The 27,892-nt window shown below is 37.7% G+C and overlaps 1 protein-coding gene across 5 annotated transcripts; it reads left to right on the plus strand.

The window, feature by feature from the left end:
- Positions 1-27,413, plus strand: il16 (interleukin 16). Of its 5 annotated transcripts, none has more exons than XM_058400777.1 (23): positions 6-196; positions 7,668-8,050; positions 9,767-9,897; positions 10,152-10,278; positions 10,934-11,035; positions 11,972-12,065; positions 12,293-12,441; positions 14,166-14,276; positions 14,380-14,494; positions 14,705-14,778; positions 15,571-15,784; positions 15,888-16,005; positions 16,138-16,270; positions 16,865-16,952; positions 17,286-17,791; positions 18,618-18,674; positions 18,947-19,046; positions 19,420-20,809; positions 21,261-21,447; positions 22,816-22,914; positions 23,387-23,618; positions 23,785-23,910; positions 24,916-27,413. In XM_058400777.1, exons 1-23 carry the CDS (start codon positions 184-186, stop codon positions 25,080-25,082), a joined length of 4,716 nt encoding a protein of 1,571 aa, XP_058256760.1. In that variant the 5' UTR covers positions 6-183; the 3' UTR covers positions 25,083-27,413. The 5 variants fall into 5 exon arrangements, with proteins under 5 accessions (XP_058256763.1, XP_058256760.1, XP_058256759.1 ...); XM_058400776.1 differs by having other exon boundaries at positions 7-196; positions 23,782-23,910; XM_058400781.1 differs by lacking the exon at positions 18,618-18,674 and having other exon boundaries at positions 7-196.
- The last annotated feature ends 479 nt before the right edge of the window (positions 27,414-27,892 follow it).

Here is a 27,892-nt window from a genome sequence, read left to right on the forward strand (position 1 = left end):
GAGAGAGAGAGAGAATCCAGAGAGAAAAGGAGAGAAGGGAAAACTTGTTTCACAGTGCACCTTTTATCGCCCAGCACGAAGAAACCCACTGCTCCTTCTTGACTCTTCTGAATGGATGAATTCCGTAAAAGCCATTTAAGGAACAGATAATTCTCCTCCACCTGGACATTTTCGTATGAACAGATGCTCAGCATCGGTGAGTATTTGTGCTCTCTTTTACAACAAAATAGGAAACCCAAAGGAAAAAGAAAACATTCATTAAATCCTGTCTCGAGGCAGATGTGTAGTCTGGGAACAGGCTGATGTTGGACTGGTGATAGTTTATAAGCTAATAATGGTATTTTTTTTGTTTGCTAAATAGGCTGATCTCACAGTGTAATGCAGTGTGTTTAAGTCATTTGACTGATTCTATGCACATTTATTTTTTTAATAAAGTTAAAGTGGGAATCTGGCGGTCTCATCCCTGAAGATGACCTTGTCATATTAAACCGTGATTTAATGGTGAATCATTGGATGTCTGTAATATTTGCATGTGTAATTCTGCACAGTGATTCTGTCCGTAAGGAAAGCACTGATACGTAGTACTGAGACTCACTGTATATCCAGACAGCACTGACAAATAGACCATTGATATTTAACAACTTAAAGGAGCAATCTGTAATTTTGGGATTTCCTCTACTTCCAGTCTAAACCTACCCCCTCTGTTGAAACTGTGAACACCTGTGAGCCACCTTTTAGAGAAACAGAGCAGCTGAGGGGTCAGAAATATCTAAACTAGTGAAATTCATTACATGGCAACAATGGAACTAAACTATTTTTGAAATACTCTGATAGATCTCGAAACAAATTACAAATTACAAGCAGCACTTTTTAATTAAATAATAACTAACCATTAATAGATTAGATATTTAATGGAAACCAAGGCCACTGTCATTTGTAAACAATATATATTTTGCCGTAGCATCTGCTAAGGAAATCTGTGGAACAAGTACACAGAGAAAATAGACTGATATTCTTGGAGTATAAAATATTCTGATATACTTGATATACTGCTGTTCTTTAAAAAACTGATACTGCTAACACCAAATACTGCTAATTATAGCAAATTAGTACCATTAGTTATACCTGACAGCTAACTGAACGCAGCACTGTTCTAATATTATCTAGCTGAAGGTCATGATTACTCCCCTTCACATCATGTTTGTTTTGGTTTCTGCTATACTCCTGTCTCTGCCCCCATCAGGTCATTGGTTTGTTTTTCTGATTGTGTTAACCTGTTTCTTGTTATCCCTGGTTTAGTTTGAACAGTTCATCCTCCTGTATATCTTTTTTAATCAGCACAACAGTCCAGTGAGTGGTCTTCTCTCCTCACAGTTCCTGGCTTTCTGGTTAGATCCTGAGGTCAGGTTACTGTGTGTGCAGAGTTTGTGCATGTGCATGTTCTTCTTATATCTGTTTGGGGTTTTTCCTGGGTGTCTAGTTCTTTATAAGGGAATTTGGGTTAGATAAATTGGGTGAATTTGTTCATTCATTGTTCCCTGTGATGGCATCCTATCTAGGGTGTATTCTCACCTCACACCATGTGTTCCTGGGTTAGGAACCAGGATAAAGTAGTTGCATGAAGTTATTGAGTGAATCTCTTGAGTCCTGCACTTCACATTTTCCATTTCCAGGGGTTTATCTGAGGATGCTTGTCACTAACAAATGTTTGTCTGCCTGTGTGTTGACCTCTGGTTGTGATTCTAATTAACTCTACAACAAGCATTAGATCTTACAGAATTTGTTTCATACTTATTGGTACACTAACTAGCTTGCTAATGATAGACATATTCCTCTATAGACATATAGACTCTATTCCTTACTGGTGTTCTCTATTAGTATAGTAGTATCTGATGTCCATAAGAATATGTTTGAATTCAAGCTCCACCCATTTTAACAGATGAATGCTTGTCACTATTGAAAAACAGCACGTAAGAGAGGCGTCACATCCCGGAGTATTTATGTTTGTGGGGCAGGTTACACAATGAGTTCCTGATACTTATTATATGATTTTTATCTTAATAAGATGGAGCAAAGACAGATGCATGTACTGCCGTGTAGGAGTGTACACTCCTTCTGGTGTATTAGAAAACACGTCACTCTGTCACAAACAAAAAGTCTATTATATATCCAGTAATAAACACGACTAATACTTTGTGCTGCAATATAAATCTAAAGTACAAATAAAGCACTGAGATGCTAATAAATTAGGTTTCCGTACAGACACTGAGATCTGTCTCTTTAAGTATGCACAGGATTGCAGATAAGATAGATTACATATAAGAAAAATGGATTGTACCCATCACACACATATAACAAATATTCACCATTTACTTGGCTGACAAATAAAAAAATTGTCTTTCTGGAAAACCATTCACATAAAATATGGTATTCACCCATTTGGCTAAATGTCTGTGGAAAATGAAAAATAAAATATATATTTTTAATGGCCAACAGATGGCTTGGAATCACTTATGTATATATTATATTGTCTTATATTCATATTCCCATGAAACCAAGAGTAATCCTCTTTTTTGGGCTTTCAATTATGCAATAAATATTTTGACCTGATGCCAGTCATCTTTCAAAAGGTTTTACTTACTCAGGCATTTAATCCAACATTCAGAATGTTTCATTATGCCTAGGATTATATATGTCATGTATATTAGCACATATAATATGCACACTAAAGCATGGCCTTTCCTATGACATACTCCATGAGGTCCTTCTGGAGCTCTGGTTATAAATCAGGGCACAATAAGGGGATACAGTCTTCACTGAGTTGGCTATAACTGGGGGAAAGTAAATAAAGAAATACTTCTGTAGTGGAAAAAAACTAGTTTGCTATAACTCAAACTGTGTCAATAAGCAACCTTGGTGGCCATGTCATGTTCAATAATTAAACTATTTATTAAAAGCCACAGGCACTGAGAAAATATGTGGAAAGAAATATGTTCCAACATTTCAAATACCTAGGCACAATACAATTTTGATTCCAGTAGGTTACACAAATAATATAAAACAAATTTGACGGAAAAAAAAACAAACATTAATACTTGTTTAACTTAGCTCAGAAATTGCTGGGTCAGCTTTACGTTTACTCATTTGGTAAATGCTTTTAGCCCAAGTGTATTATAATAGAGAAGGATTTAAATGAGTTAGCAAATTGACGTGTCTTTAGCCCCCTAAGTGAACTCAATAACATGCTATTCATACATTTTGAGTAGTGTTATTGCTGCGCACAAAAAATGCAGGGTTTTCTTAGATATCTATCTATCTATCTATCTATCTATCTATCTATCTATCTATCTATCTATCTATCTATCTATCTATCTATCTATCTATCTATCTATCTATCTATCTATCTATCTATCTATCTATCTACCTACCTACCTGCCTACCTACCTGCCTACCTACCTGCCTACCTACGTGCCTGCCTGCCTGCCTGCCTGCCTGTCTGTCTGTCTATCTATATATCTGTGTGTGTGTGTGTGTGTGTGAATGTGTATATTTATGTATATATAATTTGGGGAAAGGGAGAAATGGTAAACAAACTGATTCTGAACATACTTAATGAAAAACAGTGTACTCTAGAAAAGTGTGTGTGTGTTCATATTCAAAATCAGTAATGTCTAGACCTCTTTCCTGATTCTTAGCCCTCACTCTCTTCATCTTTGTGTTTTTTGCTCTCCTCTCTCTCTCTCTCTCTCTCTCTCTCTCTCTCTCTCTCTCTCTCTCTCTCTCTCTCTCTCTCTCCCCTTCACTGCTTTACTTTGTGACTCAGCGTGTATTACAGCTGTGTGCCATTACATCAACATCATAGTCAGACTATTTCAAAAGAAACACACAGTCATCCCGCTACTGTAATAAAGTTAAAACATAGAGTCATCTATTTCAATCTTCTACATAAACTATACAGAGTGAATATGGAATTTGTGAGCTAACAATTCGGGTTCTTAGTACACAGCACACTATGACTACAGAAAAGATAGAAAGAAGGTGAAGTGGACCTACAGTGGATTCACATGTCAGCTTTAAACAGTGACAAAGATAATTCTGATGAATATATCATCTAGCACTCATGTTAAGGTTCGAATTGAAGAAACCTAAAAAAAAAAAAGACATTAAAAATACATACATAACTTACATAATTTACCATATACACTAAAGGTATTCAACCTGTCAGGACCTGAATATGATTTTGAATCACTTTTTGCATGGCAGACAAGTTCACACATATTTCTGAGTGCAATATAATACAGCTTTTTGTCATCACCTAGTATGGACACTATCCAATCCATAATCCCCCTTTCCTTCTCCCAACTATTGCAATATGTCTTAACAAAAATGCTTATAGATGGTATTTTATACCCTAAGAACCCTGTGTTACTATATTAACATATATATAGTTAATATAGTAATTAGAAAAAGTGAAAATATGTTAATTCATATATATATATATATGAATATCTGAAATAACTGTTTATGCACAAATTATATTGTTTAGTCAAACCTTCAGTGTAAGTTGTTTTTTTTTCATAGACATGCTAAATCAGTAGCTTTATGCCTCCTTGCTTGTTAGCTATATTAGTCTCGTAGCTTTTCTTTCATTTGGACTGTGGGAGGAAACCAGAGCACCCAGAGGAAACCCACCAAGCACAGGGAGAACATGCAAATGCCACACACACACGCACAGTGAGCGGGAGCAAGACTCAAACCCAGTACATTGGAGGTGTGAGGCGAACGTGCTAACCACTAAGCCACCGTGCCACCTAGTCTCTTAGCTTCTGTACAAAAAAAAATTTAAGACACCAAGCTTTAGCCGATTATTTTCTGAATCTTAGAGATGCTAATCAATGTACACTGTGTGCCTTTGAATAGGGGAGGAAACTGGAGTACCCAGAGATAACCCTTGAAGCTCAGTGAAAATATACAAACTCTGTGTGGCAAACTTTACCCACTGAGCCACCGTGACCCCATCTAGTCAACCTGTAATTCAGAATAGTAATGAACTAATTGACTAATCACCTTTTCTGGACTTATGGGCTATTTTTTTTTTAACGCGTCAAATTTTAACCAGTCAGATATGTTCAGATTTTGTTGCTTTTTCTTGACAATTTTTTCCCAGAACAAAAATACTGTGAAGATTCAAACTTCTTTTAATACATGCACATCTCTCATTGGCAAATAGTAATATTCAAATTGACCACAAGGCTGCTGTCACTCTGGCTGCCCAGTTCCCCAAGTAATGTGGCTTCAGTAAGGTGATGCCGCCTTATATTATACCATATATTTACCACCATTAGTGTCTCATATAGATCTGCAAAAAGCACATACTGAGAGTCATTTATAATGCATGACCTACATAAAGCTTTGACCTTCAGAGAACAGGTCCTGCACAGCGAAAAATAAAACGGAAAATAAGTATAAAGTCCTCATTGTTGTTTTTACATACTGCACACTCATTCAACTAACATTATCCTGGAAGTCATTCGCGAATGGCAATCTGGGGATTCTATTCAGAGCTGTGTATCTCCACAGATGTTTCTATTGCAGCGTAGACAATGCAAAGATTTATACACTAAGCACTATGACAGTTAGTAGTCAGCTCATCCATATTTTAACATCTTTCACTCTGTTGCTTTTAGATCATTTTGGAAGAAGAACTTTTACTTTCAGAAAAAAAAATTCAAAGTTAGCCCTATTAGGCAAAGATCTGATAAATATGTAGTTACCTTATCATGCACTCCTGACTATCTTTAAAGCCCTAGGGAACCGGAATTCATTCTAAATTACATTAATGCTAGCCATGTGTAAGCAATATACAGTATAAATTATGAATAACCGGTGATATTTCAATCTAGACTCTCTCCTATTTTTATGTGAAATGTGTGAGGTTAATCTTGGGCAAAGCTTGCATACACATTCTCTTCAACAAACACAAGGCAGATGTTGGGGAAGGGAAACATGGCAAGAAGTAATTGGGTACTTTTAAGCCTTGTGCTTTGCAAAACATATTTAAACTGCTCTATCCTAATACATTTTGTTGTATACATCTGTGTACATCAACAAGAAGCAGTGCAGAGGATCCTCACTATCATACTGCTTCATATACACAGCTTAGAGGCAGATGTCAAGCGTGTGTCTCAGCTGTCATCCTAACAAACAGCTCATCAAAAACTAAGTGGTTCTACTTAGATAGGTTCCAAGGAAGCACTTAAACTAAACTGCAAGTGTTACAGTGTTGCCGCCATCTACATAAAACGGATAAAATTGAGTCAGTTCCCAACGTTCACTTTAAAGATCCCATTTGCAAAGCTAAGAACAACACATAAGGACATGAGCTATCAAGTAACAAATGTCAGTTTTGTTTACTGGTTGTCCCTATACTGCGCCGAATCCCTGAAGATCATTATTGCCTGGTGCTTGATATGCCTCTGGTTTACATGATTGAGATAACAGGCTGGAAGTCTTTGTCAATGGGATGGCAATTAAGAATCATTATTAAAGTACTAGGCTTGCTGGCATCATTCATTCTTTAATTCATTTTTAGTAACCGCATTATCCTGGTCTGGTTGCTGCAGATCTGGAGACATTGATCATCTCTGGAACACTGGGTTTGAGGAAGGAATATACCCATATTATGTTTTGTAGTATGATGCCACACACTGCAAAAGTTGGAGCTTTCAGGAAATGTAAATTGTCTGCATGGTAATTACACATTAAACAAAAACATTAACAGGATTTACAAGCTGAATTTTGGAATTACAATAAGGTCATCTATGTATAGATCATCTAACATGATCCAAACAAACACTATAAAAAATAGACCATTTCTAAACAGGTTCATGTCTTTTGTTCCCAATTGCACAGGAGAGTCAAAAAAAGTCAAAGAACCTATTGCAAATGTAAGTAAATATTTTGGTAGACTCCAGAGAACTAAAAAGGTCTCCTGAAAATATGGTCCAGGGCCTAAAATTGCCATTGAATTATCAGGTAGAAAGTTCCAGGTTACCTGCAATATACCTGGGTCCCTGTAATGTTTCTTGTGGTGGTAAACAAACACAAGTTTCATTTTCTATGATATGCACAGTAGTTAGGCTCGCGTTATGTAATGATTCAGTTTTAATCGCTAAAAAAACCCAACTAAACGGTTGCATTTGTTACAAAACTGTTTAAAAATTTACTTCTGTAATACAATTCTAAGCAAAACAAGAGATGAAGAAAAGTTTACGGGAAAGTATAAAATAGGAGCTGATGTGGCACAAACATTCATAATATTTATGAGAATATGTGCTCCAGATAAGCCTTTTAAGTCTCTATTCTCTAAACAATGTCATGCATCAGCTTCCAGTGCACAGTAAATCTGAGTTCAAACATTCATATTTTCCAGTCAGGCTAGAGTCATGAGGCAAGATGCACTTCGACACTTTCCTTTTTTTTCCCCCGAATATGTTGGAGAAAAGAAAAGTGCTTTTATCTTTTCCTATAGCCTCCTTGCTTCCAGAGAACACTCTGGATAGAAGAGGACGCTAGGACAGGACTACTAACTGAATTTTCTAATTGCTTTCTCGTTCCTGCTCTCTTCCCCTCTCTCTCTCTCTCTCTCTCTCTCTCTCTCTTTGCAGAGCGGCCCCCTCCATTAGCAGCTGTCTGGAGTGGGAGAGAGCCTCCCTCAGCGGCCATCATGCCTCTGAGAGCCACTCAGACACAGCAGAGGCTAAATGGGAGAAGAAACAGGAGGATGGAAAGGACCAATCCTGGACAGCGCTCCAAAAAACTGGCCATCATCTCTCGATCTCTACTTATCTGCAGCTCCAGGAGCAGCGATGACACCGCTAGCCCTGAAGAGAGGTACGGATACAAGAACTGGAAAGAAGGGTACCAAGGAGACCCTCTGGAGGCCAAGGCTGGACATATGGAAATGAATTTCAGCAGGAGTGTTAGCCTACAGGGATCAAAGTGGAGTGAGGATCCCAAAAAGAACTTAAGAAGGTCCTTTTCCATTAAGGTAGGACCATAAATTTCTTGTGCTGCAGCTTTTGGTCAAACTTCAGCTCATAAGATTGTACTGGTTGATTAGAAATTCATTTTAAAACTGAGCAACACTCATATCACAATCATCTCTTGCATGAATGTTTACAGCAATGTTGTGCCAGTTCATGGCCAGAAGTAAACATTACAGTTGTAGTGCATTAAAAATGCATGAAACTCATCATTAGGCACTGCAGCATCTAATCAATTATATTAAAATCTGATGAATCTCATTAAGGTGATGGATTCTAATAAAAAAGAATCTCTTAATTATTATAATTAGTCTCTATTGATCTAGATTGTGTAGCAGAATTGTTTTGATTAGTCTCTTCAGAGCGCTTTCCAGAATGCCATTATTAATTAACCTTGTTTATATACATATTTATATTAAGAAAAAGTGCATAGCTTTTTTTTTAAGCTCAGTGAATCACAATCACATGGTTTGTGTGTTTGAGGCTTGTGGAAGCTCTTACCCATTAGACCTACACAAAAGAGGACTTGTTATAGTCTGTAGGGAATAGAGAACTTGTGCAAGTCTCATAAGACATTCAGGTGATGTCATGGAGGGCATAGGCAATCCTAGTCCCAAAGACCCTTAATGCTGGCTTGCTGATACTCTACAACAACACTGTGGTCAGAGAAGGCATTTTTTTTTTTTTTAAATTAGACATATAAAAATAAGTACGTTTACAAACAGGAGTGAACAGAATTTACATTTTTCACTTGACAGAATACTACAAAGAAACAGTCAACAAAGGCTAATGAGCATTTAAATATGTGCCTTAAAATAAAGTGAACAAGACATTTCAATTTCAACCAGTTGTGACTGTATGTGTGTATGTATATTTATATAAACACGCACGTACATATACTTTTATGTTAATATTGGAACTAGTTATTCGATGCATTGTGCATAACCAATCAACTAACCACTAATTAATGAACTGTTAATTAACAGTAATTAATTAAGTAAATCTGATTTATGACGCACATGAAAACAAAACGTTGACTAAAGTGATCTATAAAAATGGCATATAAACCAAAATTAAAAACATGTACAACATTGGGACAACAGGAATAAACATAAACATTGATATAGACAGAACCATACAGGTTAAAATGATCATAGGCTGTTCTACACTACGCCACAGTCAATGCAAATGCACAGCCAACCTTCAGCCAAGACTGAACAGCTAAAAGGTCCTGTTTATATGACTCTTGTGCAAATATCAAATACATTTGGTATTGGACCACTGGCTGGTGAAGAAAGTGCAATCCTTTTTTTTAAATCCAGTATTTTTTACAGTGGAGCAGAAAGGGTCCAGAGACACTGCGGTTATAATTAATTTAGAACGTGTGCTACCTACTTTTTGTCTAAATGCATCGAAAACTATTTTATTGTACTTTTTATGAGAACTGAATGAAAGACTCTGCAGTTGTATTAAATTTTATGCAACCGCAGCAATAATGTGACCCTCTAGCTCGCTTTCCTCTGTGCAGAGTTCATTATCATGTGGCCTCATTGTAAGTGCTATAATAAATGCTCAGGCTTGTGGTTCATGCTGTAATAAAAACAAAGCTATTACAGATGTATTTCACACATGTCAAAGTGTTGGGGAAGGGGATTGGTTTCTGTATGATAGAGCATAGTAGCACCCTTGTTTGAGTTTTCATGTGGCTTGTATTGCGGCAGGAAAGCAGTTTCTGGAGAATGTGCATTGCCACCAGGGAGGAGTGCGGGCCGCTCGGACCTCAAGTGGCCGATAACGACCTCCAGCCTGGTGACAATATAGTCACTGTTCGAAATGGAGGCCAATTACACAGGTAGTTAAAAAAAACCCGATATAATCTGATCATCAGCCTAGCATTCTTGTCTGTTATGTGCGTTTGGGGGATGCTGTTTAATGGTTTGTGTAAATACACACACACACACACACACACACACACACAAACAGACACACACGCGCAAATACAAAGGCCCACAGGCTCACACACAAACACACACAGACACACACGTATGCACTCACATAAATACAAGAGGTCTAATGGACATTATGTGCTCTTTTCTCACTCTCTAGGGACACTTACATCCACTATGGTGAGAGGCTGGCCCCATTTAATGGGCAGGTTGTAAATGGCCACACAAAACTCGAATCAGAGAAACAACCAGCCATGAGAACTGAACCCAGGACAACTAGTGCAGAGGTAAGCCACTAGATTCGCAACTTCTCCCATATTAAGATTACAACAATATGCCCTTTTTCAAGAGTGTAGCAGGAAAAGCTAGTCATTTATCAGTATGACATTTCAACCATATCACAGCATCATGATCTGCTACTGAAGGAGATCCCATTCATTGCTCAACTAATTGCTAATGTGCAAGAGATTTTGCCTCTAACAAAACCTCTGTTGTCATTGTATATATATATATAAAAAGATTCTTGGCCTCAAATAATCTGCTGTTTGACTATTAAAAAAATGAATCAGATGGGTTAGATAAACATCAGCATTTACTAAGCTTGAATAAAAGCAGTGTGTGAGGAGACTTTGTTAGCAAGCTAACAAACACATCTTTGAAGAAACTAGGCTAGCTGAACAGGCACAACTTTGACTTTATTCCTGATATTTTGTTGAAGATACATAACAGTCAGTTTAGTCCAGCTGGGGTGGGATGAAGACTTTTATTTATGTTATTTTTTTTAAGTTGAGCTGGTACTGTTCATTTTTACAAATCACAGAAAAGAGTGCCATTATTGAAACTTAGTATACACTAGTGATGTGTTTATGATTAGGAAAAAACTCTAAATCTGTTGTCAGTTGAAATTCATATTAATACAAATTTCTCTGCTTTTTCCTAAAGGTTTTCAGCTCATGTGAAAACAGTGAGCTACATCTTAACAGTAATTCAGCAGATTCTGTGATCTACAGGAAAGACGTAGTTGGAAACAATGTTAACTTAAAGGTAAGCAACACTTCTCTATCCTGCAATATATTCTATTGACTCACAGTATATACTGTATGTTACTATATGGAATAAATATGTCACTGTTGTATGTACAAATTAAAGGAGACAATTTAAATTCTATCTGACATTTTACTCACGTTTTATCCTGATGGAAGTGGTCTCTTTATGGATGACGCCTCCCCTATTACAGTATGAAAATTATAAATGATAAATAATCTGCTCTTACTTCACAGTCAACAGATAACACCCCATTTAAACATGTATGTTTAAATTTTCATTTCATGTAAGATTTTGGTGTGCCAGCCCTATCTATCACCATCAGCAAAACCTATTCAGGGAATGTAGTTTGGATGAACTGTGTTCCACCCCTAATTACAATTCCAGAGATGTACAATCTGTGTCAAAGGCATATTAAAGCTGACGTCTTACACCAGATAATTTATGATAGTTTTTCCCTGACAAAAAGTTGTGAATACTTGACCATCACACTCATGTGTCCATTCCAAAATTGTGGCATCCAAAACCATAGTAAAACCGTAAATATTAACACAGAGCTGGTCCCTTCAAAACAGCTTTAGTGAGGTCGAGCAGTGTGTGCAGTTGGTGTTCCAGTTCATCCCTTTTGATGATGGGGTTGATGTGGGCTGCTAGAGATGTTTCACACTAACTAAAGCAAACCTCTTTTTGTGCATCGGGGCAATGTCATGTTGGAACATGTTTGGGCCCTTTAGTTCTGCTACAACATACAAAGACATTCTATATAACATAGTGGTATCAGTCTGGGGAAGAACAAGTTATATGTGTTTGATGTTCAGGTGCCACAACTACTGACCATATTTTGCATTTTCTGTCTTATTTAATGAGAGTATTCTTTTTTATAAATGGGTTTTAATTGCAACTGGTGTAAATGTGTGTGTGTGTGTGTGTGTGAAGAAGCCCATTATAGAAGTAACAGAGGCTAATAAAAGCTGTGAAACAGAAGATACTGAAGAGACCACCTGCAAGAGGAATCGTTCAAACTCTACAAGTAATAACACACACACACACACACACACACACACACACACACGGCATGCATAAAATAATTAACGTACAAAATGTTTTATATATTTATATAGACATTAGGCCTTTTTACAGTAAGCCACAGTCATCTCTGTGTTAGTTTTGCCCATTTTATTTGTGGCGTTGCCTCTATAGCTCTTCCCCAATCATGTGATGTGACTTTATTTAAATGCTCTCTCCATCTTCTGTCAGGTGTACACCCATACTGGATTGGAGATTTGGATGCCATCATTATGAAGACACCCGAGCTGTTTCCCTGTCAGGTTCACACTGCCACTGGCATTTACGGAAACAGAAAGTCTCTTTCTCAACAACTGGAGTTTCCTCCCAGCATTCAGCAGGTACGACAGTGAGATTATACCATGCTCTTAGATGTTAATCCATATTTAGTGTTCAGGTAGAAATGATAAAAAATCATTTATCTCAGTATTAAGCTTGATACAACCCCTCACATGAAAGGAACATGCAAAACTCAGCAAAGACAGTAAGTCAAGCTCAGGATCAAACCAGAGAGCTTGGAGGTGTGAGCTGACAGCGCTACCCACTGTGTCACAGTGTGAATTTTAATACATGTCATAACAGCCAGGGAGTAGATGACGTGGTGTCACAATTTTTTTTTTTCTCTGTCCAGTGATGGTTTCTGATATAGATAGCCTCCTTGCAGTTGTTTTCTCTGTTTATTATGGATTCATTAAGGCCTTCAAGCATCCTTTGCCCACAAGGTGTAGGAGGAATGATGCATCCTACACTGTTGAATTTGCTGTTTTGTCTTGGAACATAAAGTGTTTTGTGTTATCCTGGTAATCATCTTAGATTATCAGCTTTGCCATGACCAATAAATGCTGCAAAATTGTATTTACAATAAATTACCTGATGCCCATGACCTGTAGTCCAACAGGTAGATATCATTGTACTGCTCCACTTAATATGAATATCATACAAGTAATCTAACCATAGAACATCTCAGCAGCTAGTAGGCTGTGTTCCCTGATTATTTAGTCCACACATTTGACTTTCTGAGCAAAACCAACATACCAGGCAAAAATACAAGTTTGCTTAGAATGAGAATCAATTGCTATTTATCTAGTGTAGCTATCTAGTAACTTGATTTCACCCAATTAAACTGGAAATCATTACAGTAAATCAGTTGTTGGAATGTGATATGTTAAAACATTCATCCCCCATTTCTGTACCACTTATTCATAGAGAACCTAGAGTCTATCGCAGGGGACATTGCACAAGGCAGGAAACACCCTAGACAGTGTGCCAACTCATCACAGTGCACAACTGCACATAGACAATTTAGAGATGCCAACAACACATGGCTTTGTGAGGAGAAAACCCCAAAGCATGGGGAGAACAAGTAAACTCCTCACACACAGGGTGGAGATGGGAATCAAACCATCAACCCTGGAGGTGTGAGGAAAATGTGCTAAACACTAAGCCACCATGTCCCCTGTGCTAAAACAATACCTTCATTATTGTTGTGGTAATGCACTGATTGTTCTGCAGCCTATTTGGTTTTTTTCTTTTGCATAAGAAGGCTCAGACTACACAATGTGTTTCACTACACTGTTTAATAATGTAGTGCTCCGCTTGTGTTTTGAATTACACCAGAATGTGATGTTTACTGATGATCTTTCAGAGCCTTTCTGATACTCTTGGCACACAGTTGATAACAATGCTGTTTTGCTTGCTATGTTTTCCTTCTTTGGGTGTCTGACTCTTTCTGTTGTGTTCTGATCACTGCTTTGACAAGAGTCTGATTTTGAATAACTGCAAGCTATTGTCAGATTTTTGCATTCCAACAAGAGAACAACCGACTCTGATCACTGTGGGATGGTCTGCAATAGCATCTTCCATCTATTTACAATTCCATGCTAACATGTTTACTCCAGCAGCTTTGTGCCATTATACATTGGTATATGGCTAAATCGTGCTGTATATTATTGATTGGAGTTCACACCAACTGATGAGTGATAAAAAAGTTCTGCTTTTTTTCCATCATTTGTTATGCTGGTATGATTGGATGTTGATTTATTTATTTATTTATGATTTTTGAAAGGCTGTACCAAGACCTTCTCGCTCACTCAGTTCAGCACATCTGGTCCATTCCAGCAGCAGTGTCCAGGCCTTCATCATCTGTAATATAGTCTTAATGAAGGCACCTGGCAAGGTAATCTGTACTCCTATCTTTTCCATGCTGCCAAATTATTTTCTACAATATGAGCCAAACCTTAATCCAAATGCTTGTTTGATATATGCACCATTTCTTCTAGGGCCTAGGTTTCAGTATAGTGGGAGGCAGGGACAGCATTTACGGTCCAATGGGAATCTATGTAAAGACCATTTTTCCTGGTGGAGCAGCTGCAGCAGATGGACGACTGCATGAAGGTACAGATCAATTAAAACACTTCAAACATTCATTGACCCATGCTTTCACTGACGCATTTAAGCTAGTAACTTCAATGTCAATAAGCATACATCTATAGCCATCAATTATTATTAATTAATAGATAAACACTGTTAGAAGGAATAGTATTACTCATGTACATGTTTCAAAAGAACCTCCAATAGCTCTGTAATTGTTTTTCTTGTTTGCAGGAGATGAGATTCTGGAGCTGAATGGAGAGTCTCTGCATGGTCTTACACATGAAGATGCTTTACAGAAGTTTAAAGTGAGCTCTTCACCAGCCTTCATTCCTATATTAATTTGCATGGTAACAATATTCTTAATCATTTGGATTAGTTTGGTATTTAGCACTTCAGTCTTTATGCAGCCTTTTGGAACCAAGTTTTGTACACTAATCTTAACATCTATCCACTCATCCATCCATCCATGCAGCTATCCTTTCATCATGTTAATTTCCTGAACATTCAAACAACATTAGAAGCTACATAAAATTTGAAATCACATACTGTACATATATTCATTTGTTCATTCATTCATTTATCCATCCATCCTTACACACATGCTAAATTGACATATGTGTGAAGGTGTGTGTGCATGCTGTCCTGTGGTGAATTGGTGTCCATGCTACTCTAACTCTTTCCTGCAGTTTTACACTTTAGCCAATCAACAACCATGCCTGATTCCACTAGGTAATCAGTCTTGGTCATTAGTTATCTTATTTGGCTGAAATGAATACCTGCAGCCTTTTATGGATATGAATGGTGGCTCTAGAATATATTAGAATAACACTGAAGGTAACACAAACCACATCATGCATCTGTAATTCTATCCATCTACACTTTCTATGCATCCATCCATCCATCTATCAATCTGCCTGTCTTTCTATTCATCTGTTCATTCATCTATGCTTTTACCAGGCTACTCTAAATTTTCCGTGCTAAGCATTTTGAACCACCAATTGAACCACAGTTCACATACATCCATCTATCCATTTGTCCATGTATCCATCATTGTTCAAATCCATTTTCCTCCCTATTGCTCTCTGTGGTTTCTGAAGCAAGTGAAGAAAGGACTGCTGACGCTGGTGGTAAGGACCAGGTTGGGTGCTGTCGTTGGCAGTCAAACTCAGGTGGCCCAGCTATGCCGCTCCAAGTCTCTGAGCTCCACTGCAGGTATCAGCAGGGCCAGTGATGAGCTGGCTGATTTCCCCAACTTGGGCACTCACGCCAAGCCAAGAGACCGCATCATGATGGAAATCACCCTTCAGAAGGGTCAGTAGTGGGTGTTAGAACAAAGGATATTTACAAACTTTTACACAAATAGGAATTACATAGCTGTTTGGATGACAGTGTGTGTGGTTTTTTTTGTGTGTAGAAGTTGGTGTGGGCCTTGGTATTGGGTTGTGCTGTGTTCCATCTGCTGAAGGTGGTCCTGGAATCTACATTCACACACTGTCTCCAGGTTCAGTGGCACACATGGATGGCCGCTTGAGGTACAGAGAACATTTGGAGAACTTATAAACTTGCATTAAATGAACACATGATAATACTAATAAGTCTCTAGAATGACACCTAGAATGTATGTCAAATGCCAGTCTTCTGGTCTCATTTAATGTGTTTTTCAGATGTGGAGATGAGATTGTGGAGATTAATGACACTGTGGTTTGCAACATGACACTCAATGATGTGTACACAGTTCTGAGTCAGTGCAACCCTGGGCCGATTCAGCTTATCATCAGTCGTCACCCTGACCCTAAAGTAGGTTTTGGCAGCTAATGAGTAATATTTACCTGTAAAGCTTTTCATACACAGCTGTAAATGGTTCTATATATCATATATGGTATATCATATGTACCTATCTGCTCTCAATACTGATTTGAATAGGCCAAGAGTTATACCTATAGAATACATTAGACTAAAGATTGTATGCTTGCACATCTGAACAAACACAGTGTGAGCTAGTGTATTATCACACTGCAGTGCTCTGTAACTTACACTGTCTGTACACTGACATGGCTGCAGTCTCATTATTTCTTTACATTATTTTTGCTTAATGTACTTTCCACATTTTCTTACAATGATGGAATTAGAAATGGACTGGTGTTATTCCATTAATTAGTTTTATGTCCTGTATTCCCGTAAATGATTACATGCTTTGTGTGTTGCTCTGCTGTATTTAATTTAGACCTGCCCAGGGACTTCATATGGGGCCATTAGAAAAAACCTCTGGTGTATCTCTTGTAATGTTGATTGATGTCAACATTCCTGTTAATGTACTGATTGATTTTTCATCTCAAATAAACTATAACAAATTCGATTTTAAAGCCATTTTGTATGTTTTTTTGTGTCCAGGTTTCTGAACAGCAGCTGAATGAGGCCATTGCACAGGCAGTAGAGAACAGCAAACTGAAGAGAGACAAGAGTCACTGGAGTATGGAGGGTAAGTGTGATTCAGCATGGCTAAGCATAGGCTATGATTATACACATTTTTATCTAAAAATGCATCATGGTTTAAAAAAATCTCCAGCCTCTAATGAAATAAGAAACACAGTAAATCAATTTGGATACATAATTTGTTCAGCAGCACTTAAGAGACTGGTGTCGGTTATTTAACGTTCAGGCTTTAATGCAGTCTGAGCACTAACCTACATCTTACCTCAGGTCTTAGATGGACTGACCCATATTTATGCAGCGCACTTAAACTGTCTGGTATAAGTGGTTAAACTGGTAGGTCATGATGCATTTTGAAATCTAATCTTAAGTCTAACCTCAGGTCTGAGGAGGACGGAGCCATGTTCACACAACAGGACAAAGTGTGAACGCTGTATGGAGCGAAGCCAGAGCCAGATGAGCTGCAGGAGAGCCCAGAAACCCATGATCCGTTCCTGCAGCGAGGGTGCATACAGCCAGCGCAGTGCTCTAACCAATGCCAACATGCTACCCATCCCTCAACACCAAAACGTCACTCGAGTACATAGCATGGATGCCTCCATAACAGCTAACTGTGAGGTTCTGCCCAGCAGGAGGCCGTCCCCGATTTCATATGCAAATGACGACTACAATGTGCCCTACAACTCTCAAATGAACTTTGTCAGTCATGAGAGGTTAGATGCAGGTTTTGGCAGGACGAGAGGTTTTAAGGGAAGGCCTCGTTCTCTGCCACGTAGATACTGTAGACGGCAGGGTGTCACCAATGAAGAGTCACTAACCGACTCAAGTGGCTCTAGCGGTGGTTCACCAGTGAAAGAGGAAGATCCGTTGCCTTCACAAAGCTGCCAAGTAAGACATTTAATTTACATCTCTTACATTGCATAGCCAAACACAACCTGGAATGGTCAACATTTTTGTAACAAATCATAACATTCTCTGAACTTTTGCTTGCAGATAAACTCAACAGACACTTTTAATTATTATTTTTTTAATATTAAAACTTTATGAACTTCAACTCTATCTAAAAGTTCTTTATTTGACACTATCATAGACTGTTAACTGCATGTTTTGTGTCGTGTACTTCTGCATCAGACTTAACATTACCAAAGAGGAAGATGTGGCAAATCGGGACAAGTAAACTTCCATAAATGGTAGTTCAGTCAGAGTAGGTGTGATCAACTTGCCTGCAAGCATCTTTCAGCATTGAGAGGATAAAAGCAATGAAAGGTTTTATAGCTGAGTTCTAAAATAACTGAACTTTAGATCAGTTATATTTATTCATTTAATGTTCTTTGCATTTACATAACATACTGCACATTATTTAAACATACTAGTCTACATTATTCTGTGATTTACCTTGCCAATATTTGAAATTCTTGGCTTTAGTGTGTTCAAATCTATCAGCCAACCCAATTGAACAGATTTAGTGTTGCTGAATTTGTTTGCTCTTGATTTGCTAATTACATAAATTTTTTAGTTTTCAGTTCTGTAAATGATTCATACTTAACCAACACATTTCCTGCTTTATAAAAACCACAACATGCAGTGAATCTACCCTGCCCCACATGAAGGAAGTAATAAGTAGCACTGAAGGTATAACCCATTACTAGTGACTTAAATTATCATTAAGCCAACCACTCATTGTCTTGTTCTTCCTCTCTCCACATGCTTCTAGTTGTTCTGCAATATATACAAGGCTTTGAGAAAGATCTCAAGGCTTCTGTTTAAGAAAGTATGTGGCATTTTACTACTTCCTCTTTCTGCTCTAGTGAATACGGTGCACGAGGATGACGCCAAATTGTACAGAAAATGTGAAAGTTGTTATGTTGTCCCTTGTCTTGCTGCTTGGTATAGGGCATGCTTCTGCAGTGTGTGTGGTTGGGTTGTCCATGTCTGCATCAGTGGTGCATGTGGAAATAATACCACCGGATATGTTTCTACACCTTTCTAGAGTCTATAAAAAAAAAGTTGCAATAAACCAACCGTTTCCTGTTTGTGTGACAGGAAGCGGATGAGCGTTCAGAAGAAGCTAAAGCAGCACACACCGAACCTTTTGCTGCATATACAGCTGAAAACGTACATAAGGAGTCCAGACAACACAGAGGTATGCTGTCAATTTGATTATTGTTGTTTACTTTGATTGGCTATTTCTTTATCATTTTATAGTTGATCTATTGAGATAACAAATATACTGTATAGATTTGGCTATTTCTAGTCAAACATTGAACGTGAGATTCATTATTGAGACACATCCTTTAGTAAAGTTTTCCAATTATTTTCCTTATTAGTTTCTATTCTATAACAGACTGTACCTTCCTGAAGTAAATGTCATATTTCTATTGCAAGAAAATAGTCACTGCACACATTGGAGCTTTGTGCATTGTGAGGTGCTTTATATATCTGTGTGTTATGTAGCATAGATATTTTGTTGAATGGGCACTAATAGCGTTAATCTGTATAAATGACTGGCATTTCAGAATCTCAGTCTTCCAACCAGCAGTGCAGTCCAACTAGGAGAACCAGTCTGAGACGTCAGGACTGTGTGAACTCTGAACAGCAAGTTGACCCTTGGGTGAGACTAACAGACAGTCTTGAAAAGCGCCTGAACCATCGAAAAATCATGAGTGACCATAATGGGAATAATGAGATAAATGGCACTGTCTCAGAGACCACAGACCCCATCTCTAGCTCAAAGCCAGAGGAAACGGCTGGTGTTAAAAAGGGGCCTCCGGTGGCTCCAAAACCTGCTTGGGTACGCCAAAGTCTTAGAAGTATTAAGTCTGGGCGGTCGCCAGCTGAGGCCTTTAAAAATCAATCAAAAAGTCAAGATACTGGAAGGACCTTTGGAGTTAGTCTGAGGGCCACTTCATCAGCAGCAAATCTATCTTTCAAGCAAAAGCTCAGCTCATTTGAGACCTTTTCTAACACTGATGGAGCAGAAAAAACAAGCAGAAGACTGACTCCAACTTCATCTCTTCCTCAGACGGAAAAAAGTCCAGCTAGGTCTGAGAAAGCACAGCCTGTAGAGACCAGCAACACATGGAAAAGTAGAACCACTGCGATTAACACCCAGGACAGTGACAAACCTTCTTCAGTGATAAATCCAGCCACCATCACTGAAGCATTTTCTGAAGAAGAACAAACAACGTCTAACAAAACAGATATCCAAACTGAGAGCTCAGAAAAAGATAAAACAACTGTTGCCACAAAGCTGACAGGGGATACCAACAACCCTCCGGTAGAGATTCCTTCTTCTTTGGAGGATGAGAAGGAAACCATTCTTGCTCAGAAAGATGAAGAGGAAACAAGTCTCACTCAGAAAGATGAAGAGGAAACAAGTCTCACTCAGAAAGATGAAGAGGAAACAAGTCTCACTCAGAAAGATGAAGAGGAAACAAGTCTCACTCAGAAAGATGAAGAGGAAACAAGTCCTGCTCAGAAAGATGATGTGGAAACAAGCCCTGCTCAGGAAGACTCATCCACTCTTGATCATTTCCCTAGAAGGTCCAGCAGTTCTAAAGATCCTCCTTCACAAAAGCTATCTTCAGTGGAGGGTCACAGCAGTCACAATGCAAGTTTAAGAACCAGAAGTCTACCGCTGAACACTTCCTCTTTGTCAGATGCCCATGGCCAAGGTGGTCTGGAAGGGGAAACCCTTGAGATCATCCTGTCTTTCAGCAACCAGGTGTCCCATGCCTTGATGCGTTCCATGCAATCCCTTCCTCAGTCCCCATGCCTAAAACTTGGTAACCCATGGAGTGTGCCATCTGGATCCCCTCACAATAACCCCACAGAGGAGGACAATTCTTCGTCTGAGCCATTACTCTCATCGACACCAGACAGCACTGAGAAGGGCTTCTCTGTAAGGTATGGTTTGCTTTCAAGTATTCCCATAAACTAGTCAAAGGAAGCTGTTGTCTTTTTAAGACAAGATATCTTTGATTTCACAGTTTACTTTTAAAAATTCTTTAATCCTGTGCACTAGATGCATGATAATGTAACTGTCTGAGGTAAACTTAGAAGAGGAAATGATTTTTGACCACTGTAGACTGAAGTGCTATAGACACTTTTATCTGGAGTTCTTGTTCTCTAAAACGATTACAACATGCAAGCACTTACCAATTGCTCCAATATAGAAACACAACTTTATCTTGAAGCAGGCAAGTGAAATCTTTAAAAGAATGCTTTGAAATGTACAAATTGAAACATTAAATGGGCTTCAAACTTCTGACTAAAGTAGACACCTGGTTGAAAGCAGGCATCAGATCAGCAGTTCAGGGCAACCTCTTACTGAATCTGTTTTTCATTTGGCTCCCAGCCTGGCTGAGCTGAGAGAGCGTACTATTGAGAGAGGAGAAGACAGTGAGAAGACTGACTCTGCATCTGAGCGACCTCTCACCACACCCTCAGCAGTGTGTGCCCAGTCAGTGATCTCAGCATTTCCACCTCAGGAGATTCAGCGGCTAATCCAGGAGGTCAAGGATCTTGATGAGGACACCCTAAAGGTGACTTATACAACAATGAAATGTTACTTATACAAGCTGCAAGCTTTTGAATGTTCTAGATTTCATCTATCTCTGTATATCTCATGCATATGCTTCATAACTTCTGTTTTACATAGTGGTGGGCATAGCGGTTGACAAGATCTCTGTTTCTGTGAAAACAAAGTATTTTTGGAAGGAGCTTCCGGTGTCAGTGCTCTGTACCACGTAGTGGTTAAGCTATTTTCAGGCAGTGAACAGAAAATTCTTCATAATAGAGAAAACATTCATAAATAAATTGTTGTTAATTGGCAAGCTGATGAGTTATAAGAGGAATAAAACACTTTGGGATATGCCTGTATTGGAAAATAAACAACAGCATCACAACCTAGTGCTGTTTTTTCCCCCTATAACAGTATGTCCAATTATGTTTTATTTCCCTTCATATCACTCAACCTCAATCTGAGAGATAATCTAAGGGGTTGAAAAATAACGCTGAAGTGAATTGCAGGATAAGGATAAGCGCTGCAATATCATAGCATTAATACTTGGGAGTGCAATATAATCCAGCGCCAATATAATTATCAGCATACTGAGATCTATAGCAAAGTCAGCCCTTATCTGTAAAGAGCCTGCGTTAGTGCAAGAGGCAAACACATTAACAGCAGTCAGAAATGGTAGACCATTAATTGCTAACGCAGGGCACATAAAATAGTTGTCATTATATCAAGATCCCTTAGTAGCAGAGGAGGCATACTCTTCACGCTTTCAAGCCTCTCTTAGTGTATCATTTCTCCACCCTCCCTTTCATTGCCTTTAGTAAAGTGCAGCTTCTACACTTTGACAGTGATCCCTGTTTTCCCAAAGGAGCTCTTGGCTATGCTGAATGCCTGTAGGCATTTCTTTTGTTGAGGGTGTATATCTGTGCACAATTTAGTAGCTGTTTTAGAGCAATTACCCATGTTTCCCTAACATGATTGATAACTTCCTGAATTTAATGAACCACATGAAAATTTTTTGACATACCAAACCTCTGACATAGCAGCAGTATTTAAAAAATAAAATAGAAGAAAGAAAAGTGATAAGGGTTATCTTCAGCTTTTATCCTTGCAGCCTTGTAATTAAGTTAAAAAAAAAACTGTCAGATTAGCTACGAAGTATCTGGAAATGTTCATAGACGTAGCTGTTGTTTACACAGTGATAAAAGTGAGATCTTTTCCTGAATGCTAATCGTTCTCTAGCACACCATATACAACCCCATCTGGCAAATGCATTACAACAGGAGCACTAAATTACCTGGGCAGTAGCACACCACCTTTAAGTCATTTGGACCTCATAGGTTTAAATGGCTTGAATATACTTGCTGACAGATTTGCCATTACTCTTATGCAGCAACTGGAAGACATCCATGTAGTGATTCTGCACAAGGAGGAGGGAGTTGGCTTGGGTTTCAGTATTGCTGGTGGTATCGATCAGAACAAAGCAACTACAGTAAGTAAGACCATTACATGCATGCTAGTATCCACTACAGAACAGCTAATCGTCTCCACCCAGCCATATGGTTCACTTTAAATAATGGTAACTCTGATAGCTAATTGGGGTCTTATTAAAACAAACTACCCAGATTTGACTACACCCATGTTTTAAAAGTTATCCACTTCTTTTCTGGATTGGATTCAATTTCTAAATCTATCTTGCAGGCTACATCAGGGCCTGCATGTAATCCAATTTCAGAAGATCTAATCAGATAACTTTTGGAAACTGACCAACCCAGTTCACTTTTAGTTCCATCAATCCGTGAAAGCTAAGTACATTTGAAAACAGCACTTATTAGTCCTCAGTGCTGCTTGAAGTTCATAATACATGCTTCTGGCCCCAGACTTGTCATACTTTGCTAATTTTCATGGTTAGAAATTCATTCCTATCATCTGTGCATCTCTAAGATTTTTTGCACATTTTCCAGGTTCACAGAATCTTTCCTGAAGGCTTAGCTGCTTCGGAGGGCACCATCGAGAAAGGAGACGAGGTGCTGTCTATCAACGGACAGACGCTGAAGAACGTGAAGCACAGCGATGCTACAGCAGCACTCCGGCAGGCGCGTGAAATGAAGCAGGCAGTGGTAGTAGTGTGCAAGAATAAAAATGCAGAGAGTAGCACAGATGCCAGCACCACCAGTACAGAGCAGAGCTTCACAGGTACCATGGAACTACACACAATTAACTACAGTGTTTGCTGTCCTTTTTTATTTAAACAATCAGCCTATTTAAAGGACTATATAGCATCCTCTCAGTGATATTCAGTCTAATTGTTATTAAACTGTATGACATCAAGGCCAAGTGAAGTATATTTCTCCTTCAGAAGATGAAAGTGGAGATGTCCTGAGTCTAGAGTTGGAGAAAAATGCAGGTGGAGTGGGTTTTGGGCTGGAGGGAGGAAAAGGCTCTATTCATGGAGACAAACCTTTGGTCATCAACAGAATCTACACAGGTACATCCATTCAGTTTATACATTTAATTTATACATATAAATTTATCAGCATTTATATACATCATAATTAAGTTTTTAACTCTTTGGAGTATTTTTGGATCTGTGAGATGATGTGACATGCCCTGACATTTTATTCTTATGTCAGTTACTTATAACATGTTAATTCCAAAATCTCATTATACTACATCCAGCACAAATTGTCATACAATAATATGTGGACAACATGTATGTACATGTTTGTATTTTTGAGAAAATCAAGTCAGTAAGAAGGGGCCATCTTGAATATAACTGAGCCACATGGCAAAAATGCATGTTCTTTCTTTCAAAATTCTTTACTTTAGCCTAGATCACTGGTGTCAAAATCAATTTTTGGACAGGACACACCCCCATTTTTGTGAGGCCTTGAAGCACGTAATCAAAATAATATTTTTTTTTCAAACACATCTATTCTATAGGACATTTTTATGTAAAAGAATGGCTAACAGTACATCCAGTTGTATGAAATTTATTTATTTATTTATTTTCCTAATATCAAAAATGTATAGAAAAAAAATACAATTATTTCATTCACATATATATATATGCCTTAGTCTCCCATCTCTTTCCCCTACCAGCCTTTATCGTTTTATCAAACTAATAGTGAGACCAGACATGTTTGTGAATTGTTTTTAGACGAGAGTGTGAATTTGATGCAGCAGGAGTAGCAGATCGGTGTCGATTTTGAGCAGCTTTTCAGAACTGTTAAAGGTGATGCACATGTGAGGGTGATATGTGAAGAGTGCTGTACAGTGGTGGATGCAGAAAGTTATGCTGTGTGTCTGGTGTGAATTTTTATACATTTAAAAATGTGTGTGTGGGTGTGTGGGTGTGAGTATAATAGATCATTTTTGCATAAGACAATACATCAGGAGGAAATAAGTCGTTATCTTTGTTGCCCAAAGTATTCTTTCAAAACTCACTTTGCTGTAACACTGCTGTAATGAGTATGTCTCTGTGTGTTACTAGGCAGTACAGCAGAGCAGAAGGGACTACAGGTTGGTGACGAGCTTCTGCAGGTCCAGGGCTCCTCAACACAAGGCCTTTCACGTCTCGATGCTTTGACTGTCCTCAAAGGTCTTCCTGATGGATTATTCACAGCCATCGTGAGGAGAAAGAAAGCTGAACAGAGCTAAATTCAGAAAGTACAACCAGATAGCTTGAAAAGTGTGAAAGGACTGTATTTTAGGAAACACAGTCTTTAGTGGAAAATCACACTTATGCAGGTCTTCGCAAGCAGTTTTAATATTAGGATTATGTTTATCTTGATTGGGATTATTATTGATTACTATTATAATATTACAGTAAACCCATTACAAGATTATTAAATCTAGTTCTAGATTTATTTGTTGAATTTCCCTCTTTATTGGCAAATAATTTTGCTCATTTGAAGCACTTATTTTGAGAAAGATGCACAATTATCTGCCAATACTAAAAAGAATGATTAACGAGTAAACATGTCTACAAATAGTTTTAATAATCTTGTTTTGTTGTAATGTCAAGGACATAGTAGAACGGTTTTACAAAATACAATTATATATACACAATACTTGCTTGGATGTTTTTTTGTTTTGTTTTTTTTACATCTGAATGCACTTAGTGACTGTTGCAGACAGTTACTTTAATGAAACAGCATAAACAATACAGGAAGTTGGTGGTCAAGTGTAATGAGCTTATTTTCATATTCAGTGCATCACACTGTCAGGTTTCTTGACTGTAAGTGTGATTCACAGAAATGTTATCAGTCTTAACCTTTATCACACAGCCCCGTTTTTATTTTTAAATATTAGCTATTTAGCACAATTATCAAGTATTTTTGAACAGCCCATCCCCCAAAGACTTACGTTTTGACACTAAACCCAAACCATACTAATCCGTTTAATATATATGCTAGAATTACTGATATTAATTTTGTTTAACTGCAAATTAAGCATTTTTCAGGTTGCTAAAATTGTGTTCATAAAATATTGAATTTCTAGATTTGACCGAACTCAACATTGATGAATTAACAGCATTGTGTTTTCCTATCGTTAATGTGTTTTGTTAGGTAGTCCTTCCAGGATTTAGACATTTTGTGATTGTTACTGCAGAGTTATTCAAAAATCTTTGAGATTTTTGTGCTTGATTTGCAGAAAACTACTTGAATTCAAGATCCTTCTTTAAAAATACTACCAGTGAAGACACTTATGTAGTTACTTTGAGAGCTGTACACATGGGCTTTAGCTGAATGTGCGTCTGTGATGATGTCACACAACAGCCCGAATATGCAGAAAATCTGTGGTAATTGTAAAAAATTGTGAGCTCCTCTGAATATCATGGAGTTGCATTAATTTCTGCAATTGCAAAATTATGAAATCCTGGAGGGATTGGTTCGGCTACAATCTCTGCTTTTCATCAGACACTCAGCGCTTTTAATTGAGAACACTGAGAATACTGGGCTGATGGACATCGGCTACTCCAGCATAACCAGTTTACCAATAAGAGAGTATCAACCATGCCTACAATAAACCAGCAAAGCCTATCAATGCATTTTCTAATGGATGCCAATATATCCATGTAAAATAAGCCATATAGAACTGTGCTTACTGAACTACAGGAGAAAAAAAAAGAGGAATATTAAATAAATATATAAATTTACTATGTGCATCCTTCAAGTTTTAAGAAATGCCATATCATTTATTTTTATTTTGTTTTGATAACTGGCCTAATCCTAGATTTAGAAAACAGTCTATAGAAAAACGGCATGTCTACATGAATTTGTCCAAAGCTGAGATTATGAGTCAAGTTTGATATTTAGCCATAGGCTCTTTTTGTCTATTCAAATAATTCACAAGCTCTTACTGGTGTTAATTATTTAATAAAATATATGTAAATAAATTTTCAGAAGGTTAGCCATGTGAAAACATCGTAACAGATTGACGTTTCTTTGTTTGTCGATGCACAGAAATCTTGCCTTTGTACGGTTGTACAAACATGGTCAGGGATTCCCGGGAACTTGACTGTATTCAAGTTTGCCTGTTTTGTTAAGATTTGCACAAACACTGTACAGTAAGATATATACAAAAAAAAATTTCTATGGAAACTAAACTAGAGTATTTGACCAGATTCTTAATGGAATAGATTTTGAACTCACCATAATGTAATGTTTTCAGATATGCTTGCAAGAACCAAAGATAGAAGACATTTTTATGGCCTGCCTTTGCATTCGATATTTTATGACCAAATAGGCTTCATTGCCTTATTACAATAATTGTCATTTTATTTATTTAAGTTCTCAAAAGAAACATCCAATTTTAATATAATTGAAATGAAACGTTCACATTTAGAAAAGATGCTGTTAATTTTTTTTGTTTTTGTACAGAATAAGCGACTAATATATCAGAAAGCGCTGTTTATATTGTTTAAAATCATTACTGTATTTCTTTTTTGCCCCCCAGAAATACCCTAATAAAGTAATTAACTACAAACATTTCATCGGTTTGGTGGTTTAAAATGATTCTGATTAATACTGGCTGTTGTGCATTATGAAGTGATTATGACTTTGTTTTTTGTTTTGCCAACATCTGCTCTTCAATGACAACTCTTATAAAATCTCTATATATAGCTTGTTTATTCACTTTTAGATAATTAGCTGAAAAGTTGGCAGTAACTGAAAGTCTGTTTTAAAAGGACCAACAAATGGACTATCCACATCACCCCTTTTTGCTGCAAACAAATGGCTTGAAGTCTGTGTTTTAACAACAAAAAAAACCCTACAACAAAGCAAGACGATAAATATCAAAGTTCATATGTTGCATATCCGCATATCAAACTTTCGCTCCAATGCTCAAAAATGTTTTTAGAGCATAAATTCTTTAGGCTACTAAGACTTTCTGGGTTTTTTTTTTCCAAAACACCCCTGCTTTCTTGCCACTTAAATAAAATAGGTAGAGCGTTTGTATATAAA

The sequence above is a fragment of the Hemibagrus wyckioides genome, linkage group LG10 (assembly GCF_019097595.1).
Source record: "Hemibagrus wyckioides isolate EC202008001 linkage group LG10, SWU_Hwy_1.0, whole genome shotgun sequence".
NCBI lineage: Eukaryota > Metazoa > Chordata > Actinopteri > Siluriformes > Bagridae > Hemibagrus > Hemibagrus wyckioides.

Bases quoted from the DNA above. Each gene is read 5' to 3' on its own strand.
- il16 (XM_058400776.1), top strand. The intron at 11,036-11,971 runs GTAAGCAACACT...GTGTGTGTGAAG, and splicing joins GAAACAATGTTAACTTAAAG to AAGCCCATTATAGAAGTAAC. The intron at 17,792-18,617 runs GTAAGACATTTA...ACATGCTTCTAG, and splicing joins TGCCTTCACAAAGCTGCCAA to TTGTTCTGCAATATATACAA.